Genomic DNA, 25,814 nt, shown 5'->3' on the forward strand with positions numbered 1-25,814 from the left:
AGACAAATTCTACCTTTTTATCTACCTGACGCCGCTTCTTGCCCTCGTTTACATCCTGTTATGTAGTCTGTCATTTGAAGCAGGGGAGTGTGTGTGTGTGTGGAGCTACAGACACAGAAACTTGTAATTTGTTTCTGAAGTGATGGCTGAATATTAGAAGATTTTGAACAGTTGGATGAGGTATTTGAATTTGATGGCCTATATTATGTATTTGAACTGATGAGAAGCTGCAACAGAAGAAGAGAGGGACAGGGAGGGGGGCAACAGGCTGCAGAGTTTCAGCCAGCCATGCTGTTGTAATACTCGGGTGTTTGTTTTGTTACTCATATTATTGGAAGTATTTGACAACATTATGGAGAGAATCCACAAATCAAATTCAAATACTACATCAAAGTATTCAGAATCGTCTAAATATTCAGCCATTTCTTCAGAAATAAACTATGAATTCCACGTTCAAACTTACTTTTGGCTTCAGGCAAAATGAAACTCAGTGAATACAGCATGGATCAGCCTGATTTTGGTTCCTATCATTCAGTTTCACCCCAGGACAACCCTAAATACAGCCCAGGTTCAAAAATCCCAAAGTTTTCCCTTCAGGATAGACAGAAGTTCCATGTGTTCGGCAATTGTCAGAATCGAGATCATGTGAAAAGAGGGCGATGGGAACTCTGACATTTTTAAAGGCAGCAGGGTCACTGGTCCATCTCAAGGGGACAGACTTTTAAAAAAAAAAAAAAAAACTACACCTGTTGAATTGCAATAATCTGTAAAAATGTGCACTTTTATTAGTTGAAGACGTACATGTTTTTTCTTCTTGCATAATCATAAATACATTTTGCCAATTTAGTGTCAACTTATTAGTAACATTTTTCTAAGTTACATCCAACAAAATAATGTCATTTGTCCAATTGTTTCAGTTTAACTGTCTTAAAATGTTTTCCAGTGTATATATTTTCTCTTCTTTTTTCATTTTTGTCTTTCAATTTAACTTTCTTTTTCTTTTTTCCCTTTTTTCTTAATGTCCTTTCTTTACATTTCTTTAGTTTTAGTTTAATTTCTTTTCTTTTTCTCTTCCCTTTTTGTTTTCTTTTTTCTTTTCTTTTTCATTTCTTTTCTTCAGTTTTCTTTTTTACTTTTAGTCTTTCTTTTTTCTTCTAGTTTCTTTTCCTTTATGCTTTTCATTTAATCTCTTTACTTTTTCTCTTCATTTTTCCTTTCTTTTTCCTTTTTTATTTTCTCTTCCTGTATTTCTTTTTCCATTTCATTTATTATCTATACATTTCTTTCAATTTAATTCATTTTCCCTTTTCTTCTTTTCATTTCTTTTCTGTTTTATTTTTCCCAGCCGGTGACGTCACGCCGCCGCCGCAGCGCGTGCTGCTGTGTTTGGTGAGTTTGTGAACGGGGAAGCAGAAAGTTGAGCCGAAACCCGAACAAACCCGGACAAACCCGAACAGACGAGCAGCGCCGAAGAGCTGTCCGAACACAGGCGGCCATTTCGGGCTCCGACGGAGTTTGTGGGAGAAGTTGTTCCGACCGGGAGGAGGAGAACCATGTCTCCGCCGTGACGGAGCACCGACACACCGGGAGAGAAGCATCGATACACGGACACAGACATGGCCGAGGCCCGGGCCGAGCAGGACGACGACAACATGCCGAGAGACGCCCGGGAACCGGTGGTCAGGAGACCGCCGAGCAGCTCCGGAGGTAACGACACCAGTTGAACCAGTTTGACCAGTTTACAGCAGGATTTAACCACAACACAACCCGGCTGGTTGAGTCCCAGTTTCTAAATGTGTGTTAAACAGAAGCTGTCCCGGTTTAAAGGGGGTTTAAACTGTTAGTTAAACTGTTGAATGCTGATAAATACCTTTAATTCTGTTATTGTTAAACTCTCTGGTTGTCAGGGTTTCTGGTTGTTTTTGTGTTGCTTTTTTTGTTGTTTTCCTCCTCTTGTGGGACATTTTGTATCTGTGTGGTTGTTCTGAGTGTGTTTGTGGTTAATTTGTATGTCTCGGTGGTTGTTAAACATCCCTTCATGGTTATTTTGAGTCTTGGGCATTGTTTTGTGTGTCCTTGGTGTGTTTTTGCTTCATGTCACATGTCTTTGTTGGTATTTTGGGACTCTTTGTGGTTGTTTGGGGACATTGTGTGTCTTTATGTATTTGTTTTGAGTCTATTTGTAATAGTTTTGTGTGCCCATGTGGTTGTTTTGTGCCTTTTTGTGTGAATTTAGTGTCATTTAGTACCAGTTTTTATAGTCACTTGTAGTTGTTATCCATCTTGTTTGTGGTTTTGTATGTTATTGTTGTGTGTGTGTGTCCCTCTTTGGGGACATTTTGTGTATATTTTTACTTGTTTTGAGTGTATTTGTAGTCGCTTTGTGTGTTTTTGTGGTTGTCATCCATTGGTCTGTTGTCATTTTGTGTCATTTGTGATGTTTTGTGTCTTTATGTATTTTGTTTTGAGTGCCTTTGTTGTTGTTTTGTGTCTCTGTGGTTGTTTTGTGTCTCTTTGTGGTCGTTTTCAGTCTTTTTTTGGTTGTTGTGGGCCTTTTTAGGGGCATTTTGTGTCTCGATTTAGTTGTTTTGAGTGTGTTTGTAGTGGTTTTGTGTGTCTTTGTGGTTGTCATCCATTGCTCTTTTGTCATTTTGTTTCAGTTGTGATGTTTTGTGTCTTTATGTATTTTGTTTTGAGTGTCTTTGTAGTTGTTTGTATGTCCTTGTTTTTGTTTTGAATTTCTTTGTGGTCATTTTGAGTCTTTTTTGGTGGTTTTGGGCCTTTTTAGAGGCATTTTCTGTCTTGATTTAGTTGTTTTGAGTGTATTTGTGGTCGTTTTGTGTGTCATAGTGGTTGAAACACACCTCTTTATGGTATTTTAGAGTCTAAGTTATTTTGTTCATCTTTTAGGTGTGTTTTTGTGTGTCTCCTTAGCTCTATCAAGTGTTTTTGTTGTCATTTTGTGTGTCTCTGTGGTTCCTGTACATTTATCCTGAAGTCTTTGTGTTTGTTCATGTTATTTATCTGCAGTATGTTTCGGTATTTCTGTGTACAGATTCCTTCTTTTAGCTCCCAAATACTGTGATATTTGTAGTATTTGTGTAAAATCTCTCACAGGACTGATAAATTTAGTTCCTCGTGGGTATGAACTGTAAAGTCTGACTAAAAACACCAGAAAATTACTGGCTTCAGACGTTAAACTAGCAGCTTAAGATCAACTTTAATGACGTACGTTTCTATTTCAAGTCGGTGATGAGGTGTTTCTGAGGCTTTGGAGCTGCTTAGCTGACAGAAAATACTGAAAATTCACAGGTTCCTCCTTCAGAAATGTGAATATTTGCTAGATTTCTGTTGCTTTTCTGATCATGAACTAAATATTTCACATTCTTGAATTCTTAGATGGACAAAACAGGCATGTGGAGTTTCTTTTATTACATTTTTGTTATATTTTATGCACCTGTTATTTAATCAGAGGAATACTGGAGTGAGTTTTCGTCACTAACTTCCTCCCTCACGTGCACAAACACATGCAAATGATTGTAAAAGTGCAGCAGAGTGAACGTGGGCGTCGTCCGCTCAAACCTGAAGCCATAAAATGTCGTATCAACGTAATTATTTGGGTCAAAGTTCTTACATCCGTGTGGAAATGCAGCCTGAAACGTGTTTTAATCCAACACGTCTGGACTCGACCAGCAGCAGACTGATTCCACAGAAGCCTTCACACGGTTTCAGACCGGTTTAATATCTTTACAGCTGTTGATTTCTCTAGAAAAGTGCCAAAAGAGTTAAAAACAACTCTAAAAATCTGAATTTTCTACAAAAGACACAAAACTCCCCATAAAGTTCCCAAAAATTTGAGGTGAAATCACCTTAAAAAGGTGCAAAATCACCACAGAAAAATGTAAAATTACTACAAAATTATGTAACTTTACCACAAAAAGAGGTGAATGTGCCTCAAAAGACGTCACAAAAAAAGAAGAAATCACCACAAAAAGGCACAAAATGACCACTAAAAGGGGTGAAAATAATAACTAAAAAGACAAAGACTCAGACTGACCTCAGAGCACATAGAGACGTATAACAACCAAAAAGACAGATTGTTTTAATTTTGTAAAGCACCTTGTGTTTTATTATATCTGTATAATATTTGTTTGTCCTTCAATTTGGACAGATTGGACATTGTTTGTTTTAGTTTTAGGACCTAAACTAGGTTAAATTCAAGCGGCTGAGCTGCTGCTGGTGTTTAAAAAGAGACACTTCAGCACCAAGGAGGTGTTTAGGACACAGATTTCTGCTGATGAGAGGAAAAAGTAGAATCATGCAGGTAGACGGCAGCCTGCACTGGAAAGAAAAACGTTTGTCTGTAATTTATGGGACAGTTTGCTGTTGTTTTATTTACTAAAACCATCGAAAAAATAATTTAAAAAATAATTTACAGGTTGACAGTTTTAAAAAAAAAAAATCCACATCAAAAATCTCTATTTTTTAAATTATTTTTTTTAGATCATTTTACTATAAATTTCCAGTGTTTGACTGTATTTTAATTCTCTAAATATATATATATATATATATATATATATATATATATATATATATACATTGTACAGATATTTATGTATTGATTTGAAAGAAAAAAAATCCATATTGAGGAATAAATTATTTTATAGGTTTTCCCTGCTTTGTTAATTTACAGATGATATCTGGTAAAATCCCAGGAAAAAAATCTTAATTTACCAAACAGGCTTTAAATATTTAAATGTTGTCGCAAGTTTGATTGATAATTTCACCTAAATTACTATTGTGTTTGACTGTGTTTAAATCATTTAAAAATGTGATTATTTTACAATTTGCTGCTATTTCAGAGAGAAATTGTGTCTGTTCAAAATCAAATAATAATAAATATTAGAAAGTTTTATTTTATAGCTTTTACCTCCTTTAAAAATCACAGAAAATATTATTTAAAATAAATAAATAAAATATTAAAATATTACATTTAAATATTTTATATATTTAAATAAAGTATTATTTAAAATGTATTATTTGCATTTTGACTGTAAGAAAAATAAAAATTATAACAGCAACTTAAAAACAGACCAAAACGTATTTAAAAAAAAAAAAAAAAAAAACCCAAAATGACTAAAAAACTGTCCAAAATGGCTCAAAAACTGCACAGAATGGCTTAAAAACTGCACAAAATGACTCAAAAATTGCACAAAATTACTCAAAAATGGTCCAAAATGGTTCAAAAATTGTCCAAAATGTCTCTCATAATGTAAAGGTGTAAAACCAGCTTCAGACTCCTGGTTTCTGTCTAATCAGTGTCATAATTAGTGAGATCAGTTCATCCTGTGAAGCTGTCAGACCTCAGGTTAGCACGCCAGAGATCATGTGATGATCTGAGGTCAGTTTTCATCTTGCCTGGTTCAGATATCAGAGCAGAATTTGAATTTCTAAATGAGTTAGAGAACATTTGGAGTCGAAATGAGCTCATTCTCTGGAACTAAACTAGAGTTAGTTAACAGCATTCCTGGAGGAAATCTGTTCTTCATTTCTATGGCGTCTTCACTCTGCTGTTTGTTCCAGCTTCTCCTGAGCTCTGAGAAATACTCTAAAAACCTGTTAGTTCACAGGTTTACTCTTTCCTGCAGCTGTTTATGGCATTCTTTGTATTTTTGTAGCTCTTTTCGGTGTGTTTGTCGTCATTTTGTGTGTCTTTGTGGTTGTTCTGCTTCTCTTTTTGCTCATTTAAAGTCTTTGTGGTAGCTAATATTATTTATAAATACTGTGATATTTGTAGTATTCCTGTAAAATCTCTCACAGAACTGTTCATTTGTGTCTTCAGAAATCGTATGATTATGACCTCCTATCAGTCTGTTCTTTGATTTCACTAGAAAAGTGAAAAAGATTTAAAATAACTATAAAAATCAGAATTTTCTACCAAAGATGCGAATTCCCCATAAAATTCCCAAAAATGTGTGGTGAAATCACTACAAAAAGAGGAGAAATGACCACAAAATTATGCAAAATCACCACAAAAGACACATAATCACTATAAAAACATACAAAATCAAAACTAGACAAGAGGAGAAATTAACAAAAAATGATGCAAAATCACTACAAAAAGGCATAAAATGACCTCTAAAAGAAGCAAAACCCCCACAAAAGATGTGAAATCATCACAGAAGACGAAAAGTCACTGCAAGAAGACACAAAATCACCACAAAAGACACAAAATCACCATAAAAAGACACAAAATCATCACAAAGACACAAAATCACCTCAAAGACAGTCACTACAAAATGACACAAAATCACCACAAAAGGAAGAGAAATCACCACAAAAGAAGAGAAATCACCACAAAATGACAGAAAATCACCACAAAATGACACAAAATCACCACAAATTGACACAAAATCACCGCAAAATGACCTCTAAAAGATGTAAAACCCCCACAGTAGAGAAATGACCGTTGAAGAAACAAAATCACCAGAAAAATTTAAAATTACTCCAAAAGACAAATTATCAACAAAAGACTACTATTATAGTGGTGAAATATCCATTATAAGAGGTTTATGTACCACAAAAGACACAAGGTCACCACAAACAGAAAAGAAAAGACTACAAAATGATGCAAAATGACCACAAATAGACACTAAATGACCTTTAAAATACTGCATTTAACAGCTTCCAGGAGGTGTAATCTTCCTAGTTCTGACCTGAACCCTGAATCTGTTTCCTCGACCTCCTCGAGTAAAACCAGAAACCAACAGATGAGATCTGCTCATCCAGCTGCTGAACAAACATCTGGAAGTGTTAAAACTCTGATGACTGCAGCAAAATCCCTCGGCAGCCAATCGCAACCCCACTTCCTGGATGCTCTCTGCCAATCAGGACGCAGGCCAGAGCAGACGGGCGGTCCGGTGAGAGAAAGTCGAGGAAAAGACGAGTCGGACAGCAGAGAAAAGACTCTAACCTCTGGAATAGAAGGAAAGAAAGAAAGAAAACAAACTTTACAGTCAAGGTTTAGCGTTTGTGACTCGAAGCTCACCTGGTTTTGAGCTGGAGAAGCAGAGGAGAGGAGGTAGGATGCTGGAAAATCCACTTGATAGAGGAAAACTCTGCTTTTCTTTCTTTGCTTTTTCCTTCATTTTCTGTCAGATTCTTTGTCCAGAGGTAGAAGCTGCTGATAGGATTCATTTGAAGATGTGTGAGTCGACCTCCTCTTTGTTTTTCAGCCGTTTGCTTTATTTTTCCATCAGCGCAGCAGCAAGGAGACGCTGGCATCCTTTTCCATTTAACTGTCGTCACATAGTTCCTCTAGGGGGCGCTGTTTTCTTTGTGACTCTTTATTTTTATTTTACAACCGAACCGGAAACTTTTAGTCACTAAACCAAATGAAACCTTCAAAATATTCAGTCTAATAGTTCGGATTGGTTTGTTTTTTTGACTGGCCGAGGATTAACCTGAACTGATCAGCAGATTCTGTCTTTTTCATTTACTCCGGCTGATTTTTCCTCTCTATTATTACTGATTTACATCACTATGTTTCATTTTTCATTGCAATATAAAATCCTGAACCTCTATGGAAACACAACAATAATGGAGAGAAAACTCCAAGATGTCTTCTGTCAGTATGACACAGGATGACACAAAGCAGAAGAAATGAAAATTTAATTTACAAAAACTGTCAAAATGTCACAAAAATTCTCCAAAATGACTCAAAAACTGCACAAAGTTACTCAAACTGCACAAAATTACTCAAAAACTGTACAAAATGACTCAAACTGTCAAAAATTGGTCAAAAATTGTACAAAAATAACCCAGAAACTGTACAAAATGACACAAAAACTGTACCTATTGATGGTATACTCTTGAAAATACCTCAGATTTTGACCAAAATGAGTTACAAACTCATTCAAAATTACTCAAATGCTGTCCAAAATGACTCAAAAACTGTACAAAAAGGACTCAAAAACCATACAAAATGACTCAAAAAATATACAAAATGATGGTATACTGTTGAAAATACCTCAGATTTTGACCAAAATGAGTTACAAAATCATTCAAAATGGCTCAAAAACTGTACTAAATGACTCAAACTGTACAAAATGGTTCAAAAACTGTACAAAATTGCTCAGAAACTGTCCAAAAATGTCTCAAAAACTGAACAAAATGACTCAAGAACTGTCCTAAATGATGGTATAGTTTTGAAAATGCCTCAGATTTTTACCTAAATTAGTTGGAAACACTGGATTTAAACACTGGATTTAAACACTGCCTGCAGTTCATTAGTGACGTCTCTGATCTGTTGTCATCGGACCGTTGGTTCCAGCTGAGTCACTGAGGGCTGAAGAACGTTTTTATTAATGTCCGTCTGTTTGTCTTCCAGGTCGTCCTGACAGACGTAAACCGGAGCATCGCCACAGGTACCACCTTTATCTTCTTCCGATAGTTTGGCCGAGAAAACTACGGAAAGACATCCTGTGAAAATGTGGTGTATTTAAGAATGGTGCAATACTGCAACATCCAAAATAGCTGTATAAACTGTGAAAATAACAGCAAATATCTGTAAAATAATGACATTTTTAAATGATTTAAACACAAACACGATATTAATTTAGGTGAAATTATCATCAATAAAACTACACTTTAAATTGTTTTTAAAAAAATGCCAGTTAAAATCTCTCAATAAACATTATTTTTACAGTGTACAGGCTGCCACATGTAGAGATAAAATCTGTTTATTTGTGGTTTCCTTCAGTGTTTACCTGTTGAACCTTTACACCTCAGACTGATGTAATGGAGGAACTAAAACACCTGCAGCAACATTTACCAAACAGAAAAACAACATTACATCTATACTGACTTAAACAAAGAATATCCTCAAAAAGAACCATTTGTGAAACCAACCCCTCTGACAGTCGTTAATGATGTTTAGTTGGTGGATCAGTGGATGGACGGAGGTTCAGGAGGTTTTTTCCAGCTGAGTTTGTGCAGCGTCAGCGATGAGTCATGGTCTGTTGATGGTTAGCAGCTCTGTAGCAGCAGAGCTAAGGAAACATCTGGGCAAGTCCTAACCTGCTCACAAACATCTGCTTTTCTATTTAGACGGGAAAAATCTGGGAGAAGTTCACCAGAATCAGCTGATTTTAATCAGAGCTGAAAAACACATTTAAATTCTGATAAAAATGGAAACTAGGGATACACCGATCCACATTTCTTCACTTCAGATCTGATGCCAGTACCTGAATTTGGATATCTGCTGATACTGTTCCGATACCAGAGCTCTGTTTGATTTAATATTATTATTATTATTATTATTATCATTATTGTTGATTTTATGAGGCTGTAATAAACTCCTCTCTACAGGCAAGTATGATATTGATTTGTGGATGCTACAAGAGCCAGCATACTTAATTTGTGCTGATCAGATGAAGCAGGCCTCTGTATTTTATCTGGAGAGGGGTAGTGTTAGAGAAGTTTACCCTCTGTATGTATCTGTCTTGGATTTAATAAATATTGTGTCAATTTGAAACCCTGAAGGTACCTGTCCACTAGATGTTTTTTCCACATTGCATCTGAAAATCGCCCACATGGTGGACGGTCACTAACGGGTCACTGCTGGTCTAAATTCGATGCGGCGTGTGGAAATCCCAGGCATCGCGAAACTTTCATTAAATGTCTAAACTAGCCGTTGGTGACCTAAAACGAGGACAGATTCAGCTGCTGCACAGTTTATTTCTCGCCTCAAATGCTTTCAGAAATACTTTTCACTGAAGTTTTTCTGTAATAAAAGAGGAAGTTTGTCACCAAGCCGCCATGTTGGTTCAACGCATCTACCGGACTGTCAAGCTGATAGCTGTCATGTGACCAGTAGTGACCACTAGTGACCGCCCACCGTTCGGGCGAATTTCAGACGCTGTATGTTTACATGCGGAAAAACGCGTCTAGTGGACACGTACCTTCACAGTTGCATATTTGTTTTCAGGATGGGATTTTTCCTGTTAACAAGATTTCCTGTTATTCTGATGTCCTTTTCCGATCTTTTCCTTCCCTCAAGTTGCCTTTTGGGACATACATGCATACATTCAACATGTTGTGATGAACAGAATTAAAGCACAGACATGGATCATGGATGGGAAATCTCTGATCCAACCTGAATTACGTTGGTATCTGGATCGGATCGGCCCCATCCCTAACTGCAACCAGATCAGTTTTACATCCACTCCAGATGACACAATATAAACACTAAACCTGGTTTCTCTTTATTATTTTCTATGACCAACTTTGAGCATCAATCTCTTTCTAGTATCTCCTTCAGAGGAGTCTTAGGTGTCTTGCTGGCCTCCTTTGCTACTTACTTGTTCAGTCACTCAGTTCTTGAGGACGTCCTGCTCTAGTCATATCTCCACATGTTCCATATCAGTTCCATTTCCTGATGCTGGATTTAACTGGACTCCAAGAGATATTCAGTAACTTAGAAATGTTCTTGTATCGTTCTCTGTGTGATGCTTTTCTATAATCTTTTCAGAGTTTCTCAGAGTGTTCTTTAGTCTTCATGGTATAGTTCTATCCATTAATACTGATTACTGTGTTTAATTAGCTGAGTCACTGATGATGTCACCTATTTTTTACATTTTATATTTCCAGTTATTTCTTTGTATAAGTCTGTTTTGACACTGAAGAGTGCAGCTGTTGTCCTACAGTCAGACTCTGAACGTTGAACTGTGTGAACGTGGAGCTAGATGGAGCTCTGGGGCTGAACTGGGCGGATCGGTGGAAAACAGAGAGTTTTATGGAGGGAGGAGGTGAAATAAAGTGACTCATGGTTTCCTTTTTCCTTCTGTCTCTGCAGCCAAGGACCTCTGTCATCCATCAGAGCCGCCATCAAGAGGAGTGAGTATTTATTGTATTTATCCTCATCCAAGGTTAGATCTGATCAGAGAACTGAAACACTCAGCACACAAACTACAGAATAAACATTCAGGAAAGATGGAAAACAAAAAAAACTGTCACAGGGAAATGATTTTTACTGACTAAAACGAATATCTCTAATGCTTTAGAAGGAGGTTGAACAACTTTAATCATTTTAACGTCACAGTTTTGTCCTAAAAACACACAAAGTTAAACTGTTTTGAGTCCAAACTGTGGAAGTAAGTCTACCAGAGCAGGAAAATGAGCCTTTAAAAATGTGAAATCTGTATTTTGACCTGTAATGGTTTAATAAAACCCAGCAGCTCCTCCACTTTAACCAGCTGTTGGTTTGTTTTCCTCTTATGAAGCTTTAAAACGTCTCTACGACACCAACAGGTTCTATAGCCGACGTGTTCAGGCCTTTAGAGGAGACACCCATCATCTCCAGACTTCACATGAGGAATAACATGTTAATAACATGTTAACCTGACCAGCACGAGTTTTTTCATGTGAAATTGTAATTTTTTTATTGTGATTTTGCATAATGTTGTGTCTTTTTATGTTAAATTTGTTTTTGTGGTGATTTTTTTTCTCATTTTTCTGTGGTGATTTTTTACCTTTATTTGGAGGTTTTCTGCCTTTTCTGCGATTTTGCTACGATTGTGGGGAATTAGCATTTTTTTGATGTGATTTTTCATCTTTGTGGTGATTGTATGTCTTTCTGTGATGATTTTTCATGTTTTTTGTGGTGATTTTGCATCATTTTGTGTCTTTTTATGTTAAATTATTTTTCTTTCCGGCTGGATTTAGCTTCTTTTTGTGGTGGTTTTAACTCTTTGTGGCGATTTAGCTTCTTTTTCAGGTGATTTTGCATGTTTTCGTTTGGATTTTGTGTCTTTTTTTGGTGATTTTGCATCCTTGCAGCTCTTCATTGTCGTTCCACAGAAAACAGGAAATCTAAACAAAGAGTCCTGGTTTTATTCTGTCAGATGTGATATCGACAAAGACTGTGATTCCTTCTGATTGGTTTGAGTTGCAGTCTAGTTTAAACATATTCTAGTTTTATGTAACTGTTATTTCTGGTCTGTTTTCAGCTTCCACCAGGTCGACGTCTCTGTCTGAGACTCCCAGAGATCGAGACAGAGACAGAGAGAGGAGGTAAGACAGTAGAATAAAACCTCCTGCCTCTGTTTTAATGGGATCTATGTCCTCCTCTCTCTCTCTTCAGTTTAACTCTCTGAACTCCAAACTTCAGTTTCTGGGTCCATTTTTTTCTCACTGTGGGCTCATTTTTCACTACAATATATCTTCAAACTCTGAGACAGTTTGTCTCCTTTCAATTGTTCTGTGTCTCTATTTTGTTGTTTTTGTCTCATTTAAGTCATTTTGTCTTGTCTTTAACCTTTTGTGTCTCGATTATGTAATTTTGTATCTCATTCTCATTGTTTGTTGTATTTTTTTGTTGTTTTGTGTCTCGCTTTTATCTCATTTGTGTCTTCATATCTTATTGAAGTCATGTTGTCCCATTTTGAACATTTTGTGTTTCAATTATGTAATTTTGTATCTCATTTTCAGTTGTTTTTGTCTCATTTTAGTTTTTTCTAACCCTAATCCCTTTGTTTTGTGTCTCATTTGTGTCATTTTGTCTCATTTAAGTCATTTTGTCTTGTTTTGAACATTTTGTGTCTCGATTATGCAATTTTGTGTCACATGTTGTTGTTTCATATTTCATTTTTGTTGTTTTTGTCTTATTTGTGTCACTTAAGTCATTCTGTCAGATTTTTAAACTTTTGTGCCTCAATTATGTCATTCTGTATCTCATTTTTGTTGTTTTTCTCTCATTTTTGTTGCTTTTTGGATTTTGTTGTTTTAGGTCTAATTTTGTTGTTTTTGTCTCATTTGTATTATTTTATGTCTCATTTAAGTAATTTTGTCTTGTTTTGAACATTTTGTGTCTCGGTTATGTCGTTTTGTATCTCAGTTTGGTTGTTTTCTGTCTATTTTTTGTTGTTTTGTGTCTCATTTTTGTAGTTTTGGTCTTGCTTGTGTCTCATTTAAGGACTATCAAAGCTGAAAATCAGACAGTTCTTTCTGTTTTCACATTTTCTTGCAGATAAATGGTGTAATTTTGATGTTTTCCGTCACATCAGAGCCTCCTGCTGTCTCCCAGTTTTGTCTGTTTATATTAACTTGTGTTGTGTTGCCAGGCGACCAGAGATCACCATCCTATCAGCAGAGCCACTGGCCTCCACTTCCTGGTTCCCTGGGGCTTCTGGGGGATTCCCACCTCCTCCTCCTCCTGCTGCACAGATCTGGGGACCCACCATCCCTCCGTCCATACAGGTGAGCTGCTCAGGTGACACGAGGTTCACAACGTCCCCTCACTGAGGCTTTACTAGAACCAGCTGGTTCTTCATCTGCAGGAACTTTATTTAATGAAGCAAAGTTCTACCTTCATACTAAGAATGTTTACAGAGTTCCAGGTCCTTTAAGTCCACAGAGGAGGACCAGATTTATCACTTTTTAAAGAACTTTTCCTTCGTTTCTTTTCCTCCTGATTGATCCGTCCTATGAGGAGTGTGTTGGGTGTTTAATGTGTCTTTTGGACACTATTCTGTCAATCAGTTTATGCTTTTTTGTCCCGTTTTGAGCCTTTTGTGTCTCAATTGTGTCATTTTGTATCTCATTTTTGTCGTTTTTTTGTATTGTTTTTGTCTTGTGTGTAACTATCCCGTTTTGAACCTTTAGTGTCTCGATTATGTCATTTTATATTTCATTTTCGTTGTTTTTCTGTCTCATTTCTGTTTTGTTGTATTTTTTTGTTGTTTTGTGTCGTTTTGTTGTTTTGTGTCTCGTTTTTGTCTCGTTTGTGTCATTTTGTATCTTATTGAAGTCCTTTTGTCTCATTTTGAACATTTTGTGTTTCAGTAATGTAATTTTGTATCTAATTTTCATTGTTTTTCTGTCTCCTTTTTATTGTTTTTAGTAATTTTTTTGTCTCATTTGTGTCTAGTTTTTGTCTCAATCATGTCATTTTGTCTCATTTTTGTTGTTTTTTCAAACCTTCACCATTTTGTTGTTGTTTGGTGTCACATTTTGTTGTCTTGTGTCTCGTTTTTTGTTGTTTTTGTCTTGTTTGTGTCATTTTGTGTCTCATTTAAGTCGTTTTGTTTCGTTTTTAACCTTTTGTGTCAGAATTATGTAACTTTGTGTGTCATTTTTCTTGTTTTTTTGTCTCATTTGTGTAACTTTGTGTCTCATTTGTCATTTTGTTTCATCTTTAACATTTTGTCTCAATTATATCATTTTGTGTCTCATTTTTGTCGTTTTTTTCTAACCCTAACCCTTTTTTTGTTGTTTCGTGTATCATTTTTGTTATTTTTGTCTCGTGTGTCATTTTGTATCTCATTTTCGTAGCATACCTTGAATATTTTTAGAATTTCAGCCCCTTGATTAGAGGATCCAGATTTATCACTTTTTAATGAACTTTTCCATCATTTCTTTGCCTCCTGGTCGATTCTTTCAGCCTCCTCCGTCCTATGAGGAGGTGATCAGGGAGAAATCTCAGGAGCAGGTTCCCCTCCCCTCCTCTTCGTCCTCTTCGGCACCATCTCGTCCAGTTTCTACGACGACCATCGCCACGCAGACCGACTCTGGATCTTCATCTGCTGATCCTCACAACTCTCCAGGTCAGACTCATTCAGAGTTTTATTAATATTTTAAAGTTTTGTTGGTAAATAACTGAGTAAATCCTGAACCTGCAGTAAGAAGACCAGTCAGACCTGCCAGACCGCCCCTCCCCCAACCTCTGAAGTCATCTCACCTTGATGACATCACTGTCGCTGCGAGCCAATCAGCGCCGAGCTCTGCTGAAGGTGACGCTGTGGAACTAGGAAGCTGTGATCTTCTCTCTGACTTCTGCTCTCCTCTTACCTCCTCCTCCGCTGCTCAGACCGACCAATGGGATCATCCATCGGAGCGTCCGAAGCCACGCCCCCGCTCTAAGCTCGGAATCCAGCCAATCAGCAGTGAGGTCAAAGTTCAGACCCTGGTGAAGCTGCGTGAGGACGGTTTGGCCACGTTAGCGTCCCGCGCTTCAACCGACGGCTCCAACCAAGACGTGAGTCAAGGAAAGTATCTCCAGGAGCTGCTGGACGCCTTCAGTTCCGACGACTGGGGCTTCCCTGATCGCCGTAGCGACAGCAGCAGCCTCGGCCAATCAGAGAGCGAGGACGAGGAGGAGGAGGACATGGCGACTCTGAGGGCGAGGATACAAGCTTTCGAGCAGCAGCAGGCGGCTGAAGGAGACGCTCAGACTGTTGACGGCTTCGCTAAGAGACCTGAGCCTCGACCTCGGCCTCGTCTCCAGGGGCAACCGGCCAAACCGGGTCCGCCCGCCATCGCCCCCAAACCCAAACACTACCCACACGGTCCGAAACCCTCCAGCATGGTGTTCTGGGAGGACGGGGGACCAACAGCAGAACCAGGAGAAGACCAGACTGAAACCCCGTCTGCAGATCTAACCTCCAGACCGGGTCCAGGTTCAGAACCTCAGACCTGCAGGACCCCCGACAAACCCTCCATCAGTCCAAAACCCCCGTCGGTCCCTGAATCCCCGTCACCTGGCCCGGTTCCTGCCCCGAGGCCTCCTCTACCCAAACTCTCCTCCTCCCTCAGTGACTCCAGGGTCCCTCCCAGACCACCAGTGGCTCCCAGGGCCAGCGTTGGAGCTCCACCCCCAGAGAGGAGCACCGCAGACGGACACACAACCCCGACTCTGCCCCCCAGACCCTCCGTGGAGGTTGGAGGTGGAGCGCAGAGCGAAACAACGGCTGGAACAGAAGCGACGCAGAACACAACAAACCAAACCGGTGAGTCTGTGGGTGGCTTTAATTTTCTCGTAACTCCTTTCAGAGGAGTCGTAGGTGTCTTGGTGGCCTCCCAGGTTAGATTTTAGATGATTTTATATTTAATGAACCTGAAACTGGACACCAAATAAAACTCTGAGGGTTAAAGTTTTATAATCAGGTCTAAACTGAAATCAGCTCCGTGATTCTTTATTCATGTTTGTCGTCTAAACTGACTCTTCCTGTTTTCTTGTGATTTGTTCCAGTTAAAGCCGGCAGCGTTCGTCCCTTGGTCCCGACCAAACCGTCCTCCCTGAACTTGGCCCGCAGATCCAGCGGTAAGACAAAGACTGCGAACACGGAGCTGCATGAAGCTGCAGCACAAAGCAGCGATTGTTGCATGGAGCCGGTTTGTTGTGTGGCAGAAATATGCAAACATGTGAAGAGATTTCCAGTGTTTGTGTGCGACTGCAGCCGTGTTATTGGATCTGGGTGGAGAGAAGCAGCGATTGTGTGAGGAGGAAAAAGCCTCCAGTGTTGTTGAGTCTGATGCAGCAGATTAACGACATTTTAAACGAACTAAACCAGCAGCCGGTTCTTGGCGTTCGTCTGGTTTTTACGTTTCACAGCTTCGGTTGTGTAACAGCAGATTATTCTGTAGAATATAAAGGCTCTCTGTCTGTGCAGCACCGGATCTGTGGCAAAAAAATCTACATTTTTAGCAGTTTTTAATCATAATCTGCTGTTATTTTACAGATTATATTAAAATGCAATCAATATCTAGTAATCCTATCAATATTTCCCACTTAAAAAAATAATTTTTTATCTTTTTACTGTATTTAAATCAGCAAAAATCGAATTATTTTGCGACATTTGCTGTTTTTAAAGACAAAATCTGTATGTTCAGAGTGGAAAAAGTCCATTTCTTTGAACTGTAATCTTACAGATCTTCCTTTTGTAAATAAGTTACAGATAATAACTAGTTAAATCACAGACTAAATTATTATTTTACATGTGACTAAAACAATAAATAAGATCCACATCAAAATTCAGTGCTTTTACAGTTTGACAGTAGAAATACTATTTTACTGTATTTAAATCAGCAAAAATATCATTATTTTACACACATTGGTCTTTATTTGACAGAAAAATTATGTATATTAAGGACTGATGGATTTTTTTTAATGTTATTTTACAGCGTTTCACAGTTTTATTAAAATACAATCAATATCTAGTAAACCTATAAATAATTCCCACTTAAAAAAGATAAGTTCTTTATCTTTTATATTGTTTTACTGTAATAAAATGAGCAAAAATCTAATTATTTAACTGATATTTGCTGTTTTTTTTTTGTTTTTTTAAAGAAATTTTATGTAAAGAGTTGGAAAAGAGTAGATTTATTTTATCTCACAGATCTTTTTTAAAAATAAATTACAGACAATAACTAGTTAATTCACAGACTAAATTATAATTTTACACCTGACTAAAAGAGTAAATAATATTTATTTAAAAATTCAGTGCTTTTACAAGCAGTTTGACAGTAAAATTACAATTTTACTGTATTTAAATAAGCAAAAATATCATTATTATACACATATTTGTCTTTATTTGACAGAAAAATTATGTATATTAAGGACTGATGAATGTTTTTTTAAAATGTGATTTAACAGAATTCCACAATTTTTTAAAAAATACAATCAATATCTAGTAAACCTATAAATAGTTCCCACTTAAAAAAAGATAAGTTCTTTATCTTTTATATTGTTTTACTGTAATAAAATCAGCAAAAATGTAATTATTTTACTGATATTTGCTGTTTTTCAAGCATAATTATGTATGTTGAAAGTTGAAAAAGTGCATTTCTTTCTCAGATCTTTTTTTAATAAATTACAGATTAACTTGTTTAATCTCAAACAAAATTTTACACATGAACTATGTAAAAAAAAAAGCAGACTAAACTTCAAATAATATTCACATATAAATTCAGTGCCTTTCCAAATAGTATTAGTACAGTTTTGCTGTGATTAAATCAGCAAAAATATCATTTTACACATATTTCCCTTTATTTCACTAAAAAAAATTGCATAAGGACTGTGATTTTACATAGTTTCCCTGTTTTGTTAAATTATTGACAATATCTAATAAAATCCCAGATTAAAATTAGTAATTACATTAAAAACAAAAAGCAAACAAACTGTCCATAATTTCTTCTTTCTTTTAATCATAATCTGTGTTGTTACAAATGGTTGTTCATTCTTTTACATTATTTGACTGTAAAACTACACAATTTTACTGTATTTAAATAAGCTGTAAATGTATATTTCTTTTTTTTTTACAAGTCAGGGCTCAGCTGATTTCTGATATTGATTATTATTAATAATTGAGGAGACTGATAACCAAATTTTGCAAGTGTGAAATCATAAATTTTAGCTTTTTAAAAATATTTTTTTTTGCATTTCGTTGCAGATTGATCAAATTTTTTTCCACCAAAATATTACTTTCTGTCCAAATATTTATAGTTTTATAGTTTTTTCCCACCAAAATACCACTTTCTGTCCACTCTGCTGCAATATCATCATTGTTTCTTTCCAAATATGGAGCCGAATCTCCAACATGTTGTTGAGTTCATGTCACTAAGAGCTGAGAAAGGGAAGCAACAAAGTGGTAATAATCTGATAATTTCCTCCTTTAACTTTCCTGTTTGTTCTCAGATGATCCTATTTAGGGTCAGCAGGAGGCGCTGCTGTTCAAGTCCAGAACAGTTTGGTTTCTACTGAGCATGCTCACTAGAAGACCTGATCTGTTTCTGCAGCTGTTTTATAAGAAATTATTTTAAACTTTAAAAAATCTGTCAGATATTCTAAATTTTAATGCAGAGTTACTAGAAAAAAGCTTACATCACATTTAATTTGATTTTAAAATGGACTGTTTCTTATTGCAATTAAAATAATCACGTATTTATTATCCATGTTTTTATAAAACGTCTGTAATTATGTACTATTTGAATAGAATTACTTTTTTCTGTATTTTTTAAAATTTATTTTGCATAAAATTATATCATAAAACCTGACTCATAGAGCCTAATTATTTGTATTTTAGCATATTTCAATCATATTATAAAGGTAGTTTTACAGTTTTATTCCACCAAATTATTACTTTTTGTCCAAGTACATGTAGTTTTAAAGGTTTTCTATCTATTATTAATTTAGTAAATTGCACCACGTGCTCATATTGTGGTGAATAAAGTTGAAAAAAGCCCAGAATTATTCAATTTTTAAAGGAGACTGTGATTTTTGATGAAACATTTGGTTAATTTTCCAGATAAAACCAAAAGTCACTCGTGATAAGTTTCACTAAAGTTAAAAATCTAATGGTATTTTTATTTTTTGGCTGATTAATGGTGTAATTTTGGTGTTTTTATTTAAAGATCAGATGCCTTTCAACCCTCCTGGTGGCAGGTTTTATTGTTGTTGATTGAATAAATGTTTAACGCCGTCTGTTCTCCACCTATAGCTCCTAATCTGCCTCCTAAACCCACCGGATCCTCACCAACACAACCAGATCCAGGCAAGCCTTCTGCTGCCCCGGTTCCAGCCCCCAAACCTCCAGGACCAACCAAACCCCCGACACCGAACCAGAACCAGACTCCAGCTCCAGCTCCAGCCCTGAGGAAAGTCCAAACCAAAGCTGAAACCAGCAGCAGTCCAACCTCCTCAGAACCTCCTCTTCCTCCACGGTGAGACTTTTCCTGGAGAAAATCCTCCTTTTTTACATCTTTTTGACCCTTAAAAAATTATAAAATAGTTGTGAACTTCACCTGCTTGGACACCTGACTCTCCCTGACCTGCAGCTTTATAGTTTTATTCTACCAAAATACTACTTTTTGTCCAAGAACATGTAGTTTGATAGTTTTATTCTACCAAATTATTACTTTCTATTCAAGTACATGTAGGTTTATAGTTTTCTTCCACCAAAATACTACTTTCTGTCTAAGTTCATGTAGTTTTATTGTTTTATTCCACCCAAAATGCTACATTTTGTCCAAATACATGTAGTCTTAAATTTAGGTTTATTCCACCTAAAATACTTTCTATCCAAATACATGTAATTGAATATGATAAAATCATTGTGAACGTCACCTGTTTGGTCACCTGACTCTCCCTCTCTGTCCTCCAGTCCCTCCAGTGTGAAGCTCCTCCCCCTTCGTCCTCCACCAATCAAATCTATCCCTGGTAGACCGCCACCTCCAACCGTCAGCTCAGCCTCAGCCTCATCCTCCAATCAGATCCCTCCTCCTAAAGCTGCTCCCGCCGCTTCAGTCTCACCAGCCAATCAGTTTCCACCATCTCACACGACCCTGCCTTCTGCTACTGTACCAGCCAGTCAGACGCAGCGGGCTCCAAAGAAAGGCCCGCCTCTACCACCACGCCCCAAACCTGGACACCCCCTCTTCAACAGCTACATGGTACGGCCCAAACACCCAAAATGCTACTTCCTGTACAAGTGCCTGTAGTTTTAAAGGTTTACTCCACCCAAAATATTACTTTCTGCCCAAGTACATGTAGTTATTTGTGATTTATTCCACAAAAATACTACTTTCTATCCAAATACTTGTAGTTTCGTAGTTTTATTCCACCAACATACTACTTCCTGTGTGAGTCTCATCCAATCATGTTATTTTGGGTTTAATTTTGTTTATTTTCTCTCAGAAGCAGGAGGTTCTGATCGTCCTGGACGACCCAAGTCCCTCCGAGTCTCAGACCGTCTCCTCCCCTGTGATCAGCCCTCCACAGTGTCTCCTGGACCTGGACCCTCAGCCAGAACCGGGTCTGGATCAGGACCAGTCCAAGCCAGCCTTAGACGGCTTGTCAGACTCTCAGGTGACCCAGTCTGAGTTAACAGACATGGGCAGAAAAGATTCGCCTCGGTTCTCGTCTTGTTTTTGTTCTTCTGTGTCTTTTATTTTGTAATTCTTCATTGTCACGTGTCTCATTTATGTTGCTCTGTGTCTCATGTCATTTTGTTTCATTTATGTCGTTTTGTGTCTCGTTTATTTCACTTGATGTCATTTCATATGTGTTTTGTTTTTAGCATTTTGTGTCTCGTTTATTTCATTTTGTGTCTTGTTTGTGTTATTTTGTGTCGTGTTTGTTTCATTTTGTCTTCTTTTGGTTTTGTGTTTAGTCTCTTTTGCATTTTGTGTCTCTTTTGTGTTGTTTTGTCCTGTTTTTGTCTTGTTTTCATCATCTTGTGTCTTGTTGTTAATTAATGTCTTGTTTTTGTAATTTTTCTGTCTTGTTTGTGTTGTTTTACTTGTTTGTGAGTCCAGAAGTAGCTCTGTTTATAACCGCACAGACTAAACATTTATATTTTCCTCTTCAGTCCATTCTGCCTGTGGAGCAAAAAGAGCTGCCAGAACCTGCTACTGTCAGGTTAGTAACACAGCAGACACACAACACAGACACACACAGCCTCCACCTCACCACTTTGTGTGTTTGTGTTGTTTTGTGTCTCCAGCGGTCCTCGGTGTGTCGCCGTGTTCGACTACGAAGGCGAGGAGGAAGACGAGCTCACTTTCTCTCAGGGTGATGTCATTGCCCTCCTGCAGCTGATTGGGCAGGAGTGGGCGCGGGGCCAGATCCACGGGCGAATCGGAATCTTCCCCCTGAACTTCACTGAGGTGGTGGAGCCCCTCCCACAGCCGTCGCCAGCGGAAACCACACCGGCGTCCACGGAGACGGGAGCAATGGAGAGCAGCGGTGAGCTGGAGGATGCTGTTAGCATCTGTTAGCAGCTGTTAGTGCCTGTTAGCCTCTGTTGGCACCTCCTAGCCTCTGTTACCAGCTGTTACCATCTGTTACCAGCTGTTAGCAGCGGTTAGCATCTTTTAGCAGCTGTTAGCACCTGTTAGCATCTGTTAACTCCTCTTAGTCTCTGTTAGCATTTGTTAGCAGTTGTTAGCATCTGATCTGTGAAGTCTGATTTTTAACTGAATTTCAGATTTCTGCTCATATGCAAACCTCTCTTTCTTGTTTTTGTTGTCTCACACATCAGTTTTAAACCTGATAAAATGTTACGTTTTCTCGTCTTTATCCTCTTTTTGAATTTAATCTTGATGGCTTTTTTCTCATGTCCTCAGCTGCTCCAAACAACTCTGAGGCTCCACAGTCTGAGGTGAGTGTTTTCATTTCTTACTGTTGATTTTTGTAAACGTCAAAACTAGCATCTTTTAGCATCTCTTGGCCTCTGTTAGCACCTGTAAGCACCTATTAGCATATGTTATCAGCTGTTTGCATCTGTTACCATCTCTTAGCCTCTGTAAGCACCTGTTAGTACCTTTTAGCCTCTGTTAGCATCTGTTAGCACTTCTTAGTAGCTGTTAGCATGTTAGCACCTCTTAGCAACTGTTAGCATGTTAGCACCTCTTATCCTCTGTTAGCATCTGTTAGCACCTCTTAGCCTCTGTTAGCATGTTAGCACCTCTTAGCCTTTGTTAGCAGCTGTTAGCATCTCTTAGCCTCTGTTAGCAGCTGTTAGCATCTCTTAGCCCCTCTTAGCCTCTGCTAGCATGTGTTTGCACCTGTTAGCACCTGTTACCACGTTTTACCCTCTGTTTGCACCTGTTAGCATCTCTTTGCACTTCTTAACCTCTGTTGGCATCTGTTAGCTCTTGGCATCTGTTAGCATCTCTTAGCCTCTGTTTGCACCTCTTAGCCTCTGTTTGCACCTCGTAGCCTGTTAGCGTCATTTAGAAAGTTGAAAACCTGTCGATTCCTTCTGTTTCCACAGGTTCTGTCTGATTAATGCTGTAGGTTGGTTTAATTTAATAAAATAATCCTTGTATCAAACCTCCTGGTGAGTTTCTGTCTCCACAGTGTTGATTTCTCACCTTTTACGTCCTTTTTTTCCTCAGCGTGAGCAGACAGAAGAGTGGGCCGTGGCTTTGTTCGAGTTCCCCGGTCAGACTGCAGAGGACCTGTCCTTCCAGAAGGGGGCGCTGATCCAGGTGATGGAACACGTGGATGCAGAGTGGTGCAGAGGAAGACTGGAGGGCCGAGAGGGGCTTTACCCTGCAGCCTTCACCCAGCCCTGCTCCGGTAGAAAACACAACAACATGAACGGATATTTCACCAGCAGTCTGCTCAGGAATCTAACTCTGCTTCTTCCTCTTCTTCTGGTCCAGCTCAGCCAATCACAGGCCAACAGGCGGTGGTTAAAGCAGAGGCTAAAGCTCTGTTTGACTTCACGGCAGAGAGCGAGGACGAGCTCACATTGAAGGTCTGATTAGTGTTTGTTTTTCGTAGATTTTATGTAGAAGTTATTTAGTTTGGTCAAGAGAAAAAATAATTTTTTAACTTCAGACAAATGGGACAAAACTGGAATTTAAGTGACTTGTCCTTAGCCTTGTCCACAATGACTGGAAAATTGTCTATCCTCCTGAAAATTGTGAAAAATAACTAAAAAAATTGTCCTGAATTTGTCCAGAATGACTCAAATTGTCCAATTTCACCAGGATGACTCAGAATTTGTCCATGAGAATCCAACTTCTCCAAAATGACACAAATATGCCTTAAAGGATTTAATATTTGCCAAAACATACTCCAGATTTGTTCAAAATGATTTGAAACTTGTCAAAAATACCAAAAACCTGTCCACACTGATTGGTTAAACTCAGAGGACCACAGGTTTTCTGTCCTTTCCAACGTCACCACCAACATGAAGTTCTCCAGATGTTCGAACAGAAAGACATAGTGGGAAATATTGGGACCGTTTATGTCGATGTTACTGTAGATATTCCTCTAGATGTTTCTGTAGATGTTCCTGTAGATGTTCCTAGATGTCTCTAGATGTTTCTGTAGCTGTTCCTAGATGTCCCTAGATGTTCCTGTAGATGTTCCTCTAGATGTTCCTGTAGATGTTCCTAGATGTCCCTAGATGTTCCTGTAGATGTTCCCAGATGTCTCTAGATGTTCCTGTAAATGTTCCTGTAGATGTTCCTAGATGTCCCTAGATGTCCCTGTAGATGTTCCTCTAGATGTTCCTGTAGATGTTTCTGTAGATGTTCCTATAGATGTTGTGAATGTTTATATAGATTTTTCTGTAGATGTTCCTAGATGTTTCTGTAGATGTTCCTAGATGTCCCTGTAGATGTTCCTCTAGATGTTCCTGTAGATGTTCCTGTAGATGTTTCTGTAGATGTTCCTATAGATGTTCCTAGATGTTTATATAGATTTTTATGTAGATGTTCCTAGATGTTCTTGTAGATGTTCCTGTAGATGTTCCTGTAGATGTTCCTAGATGTTCCTGTAGATGTTTCTAGATGTTCTTGTAGATGTTCCTTTAGATTTTCCTGTAGATGTTTCTATAGATGTTCCTGTTGATGTTTCTATAGATGTTCCTAGATGTTCCTGTAGATGTTTCTAGATGTTACTAGAGTTGTTCCTGCAGATGTTCCTGTAGATATTCCTAGATGTTCCTGTAGATGTTCCTGTAGATGTTACTAGATGTTCCTGTAGATGTTCCTGTAGATGTTTCTATAGCTGTTCCTAGATGTTTCTGTAGATGTTTCTAGATGTTCCTGTAGCTCTTTCAGTAGATGTTCTTGTAGATATTCCTGTAGATATTCCTGTAGATGTTCCTAGATGTTTCTGTAGATGTTCCTGTAGATGTTTCTAGATGTTCTTGTAGATGTTCCTTTAGATGTTCCTGTAGATGTTTCTGTAGATGTTCCTAGATGTTTTTGTAGATGTTCCTGTACATGTTTCTAGATGTTCCTTTGGATGTTCTTGTAGATGTTCCTGCTGCTTTGTGTTTCATTGTGTTCTCTAACTGTGCTCTGTTGTTCTGCAGGTTGGAGATGTGATCTCTCAGGTGGAGTCTGTGGACGATCAGTGGATTTTAGGGGTCGTAGGAGGGAAACGAGGCATTGTGCCTAAAAACTACATTTCATTTCTTTGATGAGGAAATAAAACCTTCTGTGTGTCTTCTGGAGGTTTGAACACGTCCAGAGGACAGACCTGGTTCGGTTTCTTTATTGGAGGTTTTGATTTGAGCAGTTGACGGATGGATTAGTTCTGTTGGATTCTTTCTGCTGGACTGAATCTTACTTTTCCTTTCGCTGACTGTTGGGTTTATTCGTCTGGATTCTCTTCCGTTGTTCTATTTCCTAATTATGGTCCAGTAACTGTTTAACACGAAGCTGTTGGCTCTACGATGGAAACTGAAAGACTGAATCTGGTCTCCACATTTTCCCCAATGGTTCTAAAAGTGACTAAAAGACTTGTTTTCTCTTTACTCTAGTTCACCAGGAGCAGAGTTTGAGGTCCAGATCTGAGGAGGTTTAAAGTGATGATGAGGCAGGTTTTAGTAGAAACTCCAGGTGAGTTATGACTGAAGAGAAACACCAGTTGTGGTTTGAACCAAATGGGACCGTTATTAGGACGTTTAACTGTTCAAATGTTTTGTCCTGTAACACTGGTAGATACTTCAGCTAATATACGTGCTTATAAAAGTATGTTTTTATGTCCAGAATAACGATAACACTGTCTGAAATAATTCAAACTTTTTCCAGAATTCCTTGAATATTGTCCAAAATTACTCAAAAACTGTCCACAACGACTCAAAACATTTCCATAATGAGAGTTTGGAGACGGTCGGTGTTTGGCAAAGAAAATCTCTCAGCGTCTGTGTTGCTTTTTCCTGAATTTTTGCACTTTACAGCCTCGCGGTTGGATTTTTCAGTCTGTTTCTGATTTAAAGTGTCGTCGGAGAGAAAACCCGTTGGACTGGTTTCGTACCAGTGTGAGATAGAAATGTCTTTTCATGTGTAACCAAACATTCCCACTTTTTAATCCAAATAAAACGTTGACACTTTCTCACAATTTTGACTTTCTCTAAAATGTCCACAAACATCCAGCAGCTCAACAGAACTTTTCAGTTGATGGCAATTTTCTTCCTGTTACTTCAGGGCAAATAAGCAACTGATTACTCCTCAATATTCTGTGTATTTGACATACTGTGATTTATTTACCATTTTGGCAACGACCTCCTAGA

At 37.9% G+C, this 25,814-nt stretch overlaps 1 protein-coding gene across 2 annotated transcripts; it reads left to right on the forward strand.

Moving 5' to 3' along the window:
• Positions 1 to 1,407: 1,407 nt before the first annotated feature.
• wu:fy63c09 (uncharacterized protein LOC797544 homolog) lies at positions 1,408 to 25,642 on the forward strand. Of its 2 annotated transcripts, none has more exons than XM_023292773.3 (17): positions 1,408 to 1,707; positions 8,390 to 8,426; positions 10,856 to 10,896; positions 12,009 to 12,072; positions 13,122 to 13,257; positions 14,441 to 14,603; positions 14,679 to 15,785; positions 16,028 to 16,099; positions 19,275 to 19,497; positions 19,938 to 20,226; positions 20,474 to 20,641; positions 21,144 to 21,193; positions 21,279 to 21,520; positions 21,901 to 21,935; positions 22,675 to 22,858; positions 22,945 to 23,039; positions 24,612 to 25,642. In XM_023292773.3, the coding sequence occupies exons 1-17, from the start codon at positions 1,617 to 1,619 to the stop codon at positions 24,717 to 24,719; spliced, it is 3,105 nt and encodes a 1,034-aa protein (XP_023148541.1). In that variant the 5' UTR covers positions 1,408 to 1,616; the 3' UTR covers positions 24,720 to 25,642. The 2 variants fall into 2 exon arrangements, with proteins under 2 accessions (XP_023148541.1, XP_023148535.1); XM_023292767.3 differs by having other exon boundaries at positions 1,410 to 1,707; positions 20,471 to 20,641.
• Positions 25,643 to 25,814: the final 172 nt, after the last annotated feature.

Source organism: Amphiprion ocellaris, chromosome 23 (assembly GCF_022539595.1).
Source record: "Amphiprion ocellaris isolate individual 3 ecotype Okinawa chromosome 23, ASM2253959v1, whole genome shotgun sequence".
In the NCBI taxonomy this organism is placed as follows: Eukaryota; Metazoa; Chordata; class Actinopteri; family Pomacentridae; genus Amphiprion; species Amphiprion ocellaris.

What these genes read in the sequence shown, in the direction of transcription:
- wu:fy63c09 (XM_023292767.3), top strand. Translation starts at nt 1,617, where the DNA reads ATGGCCGAGGCCCGGGCCGAGCAGGACGACGACAACATGCCGAGAGAC. An exon ending in ACGGCTTGTCAGACTCTCAG is followed by an intron (nt 20,642 to 21,143) that starts GTGACCCAGTCT and finishes TTTCCTCTTCAG; the next exon opens with TCCATTCTGCCTGTGGAGCA. An exon ending in CTTCACCCAGCCCTGCTCCG is followed by an intron (nt 22,859 to 22,944) that starts GTAGAAAACACA and finishes CTTCTGGTCCAG; the next exon opens with CTCAGCCAATCACAGGCCAA.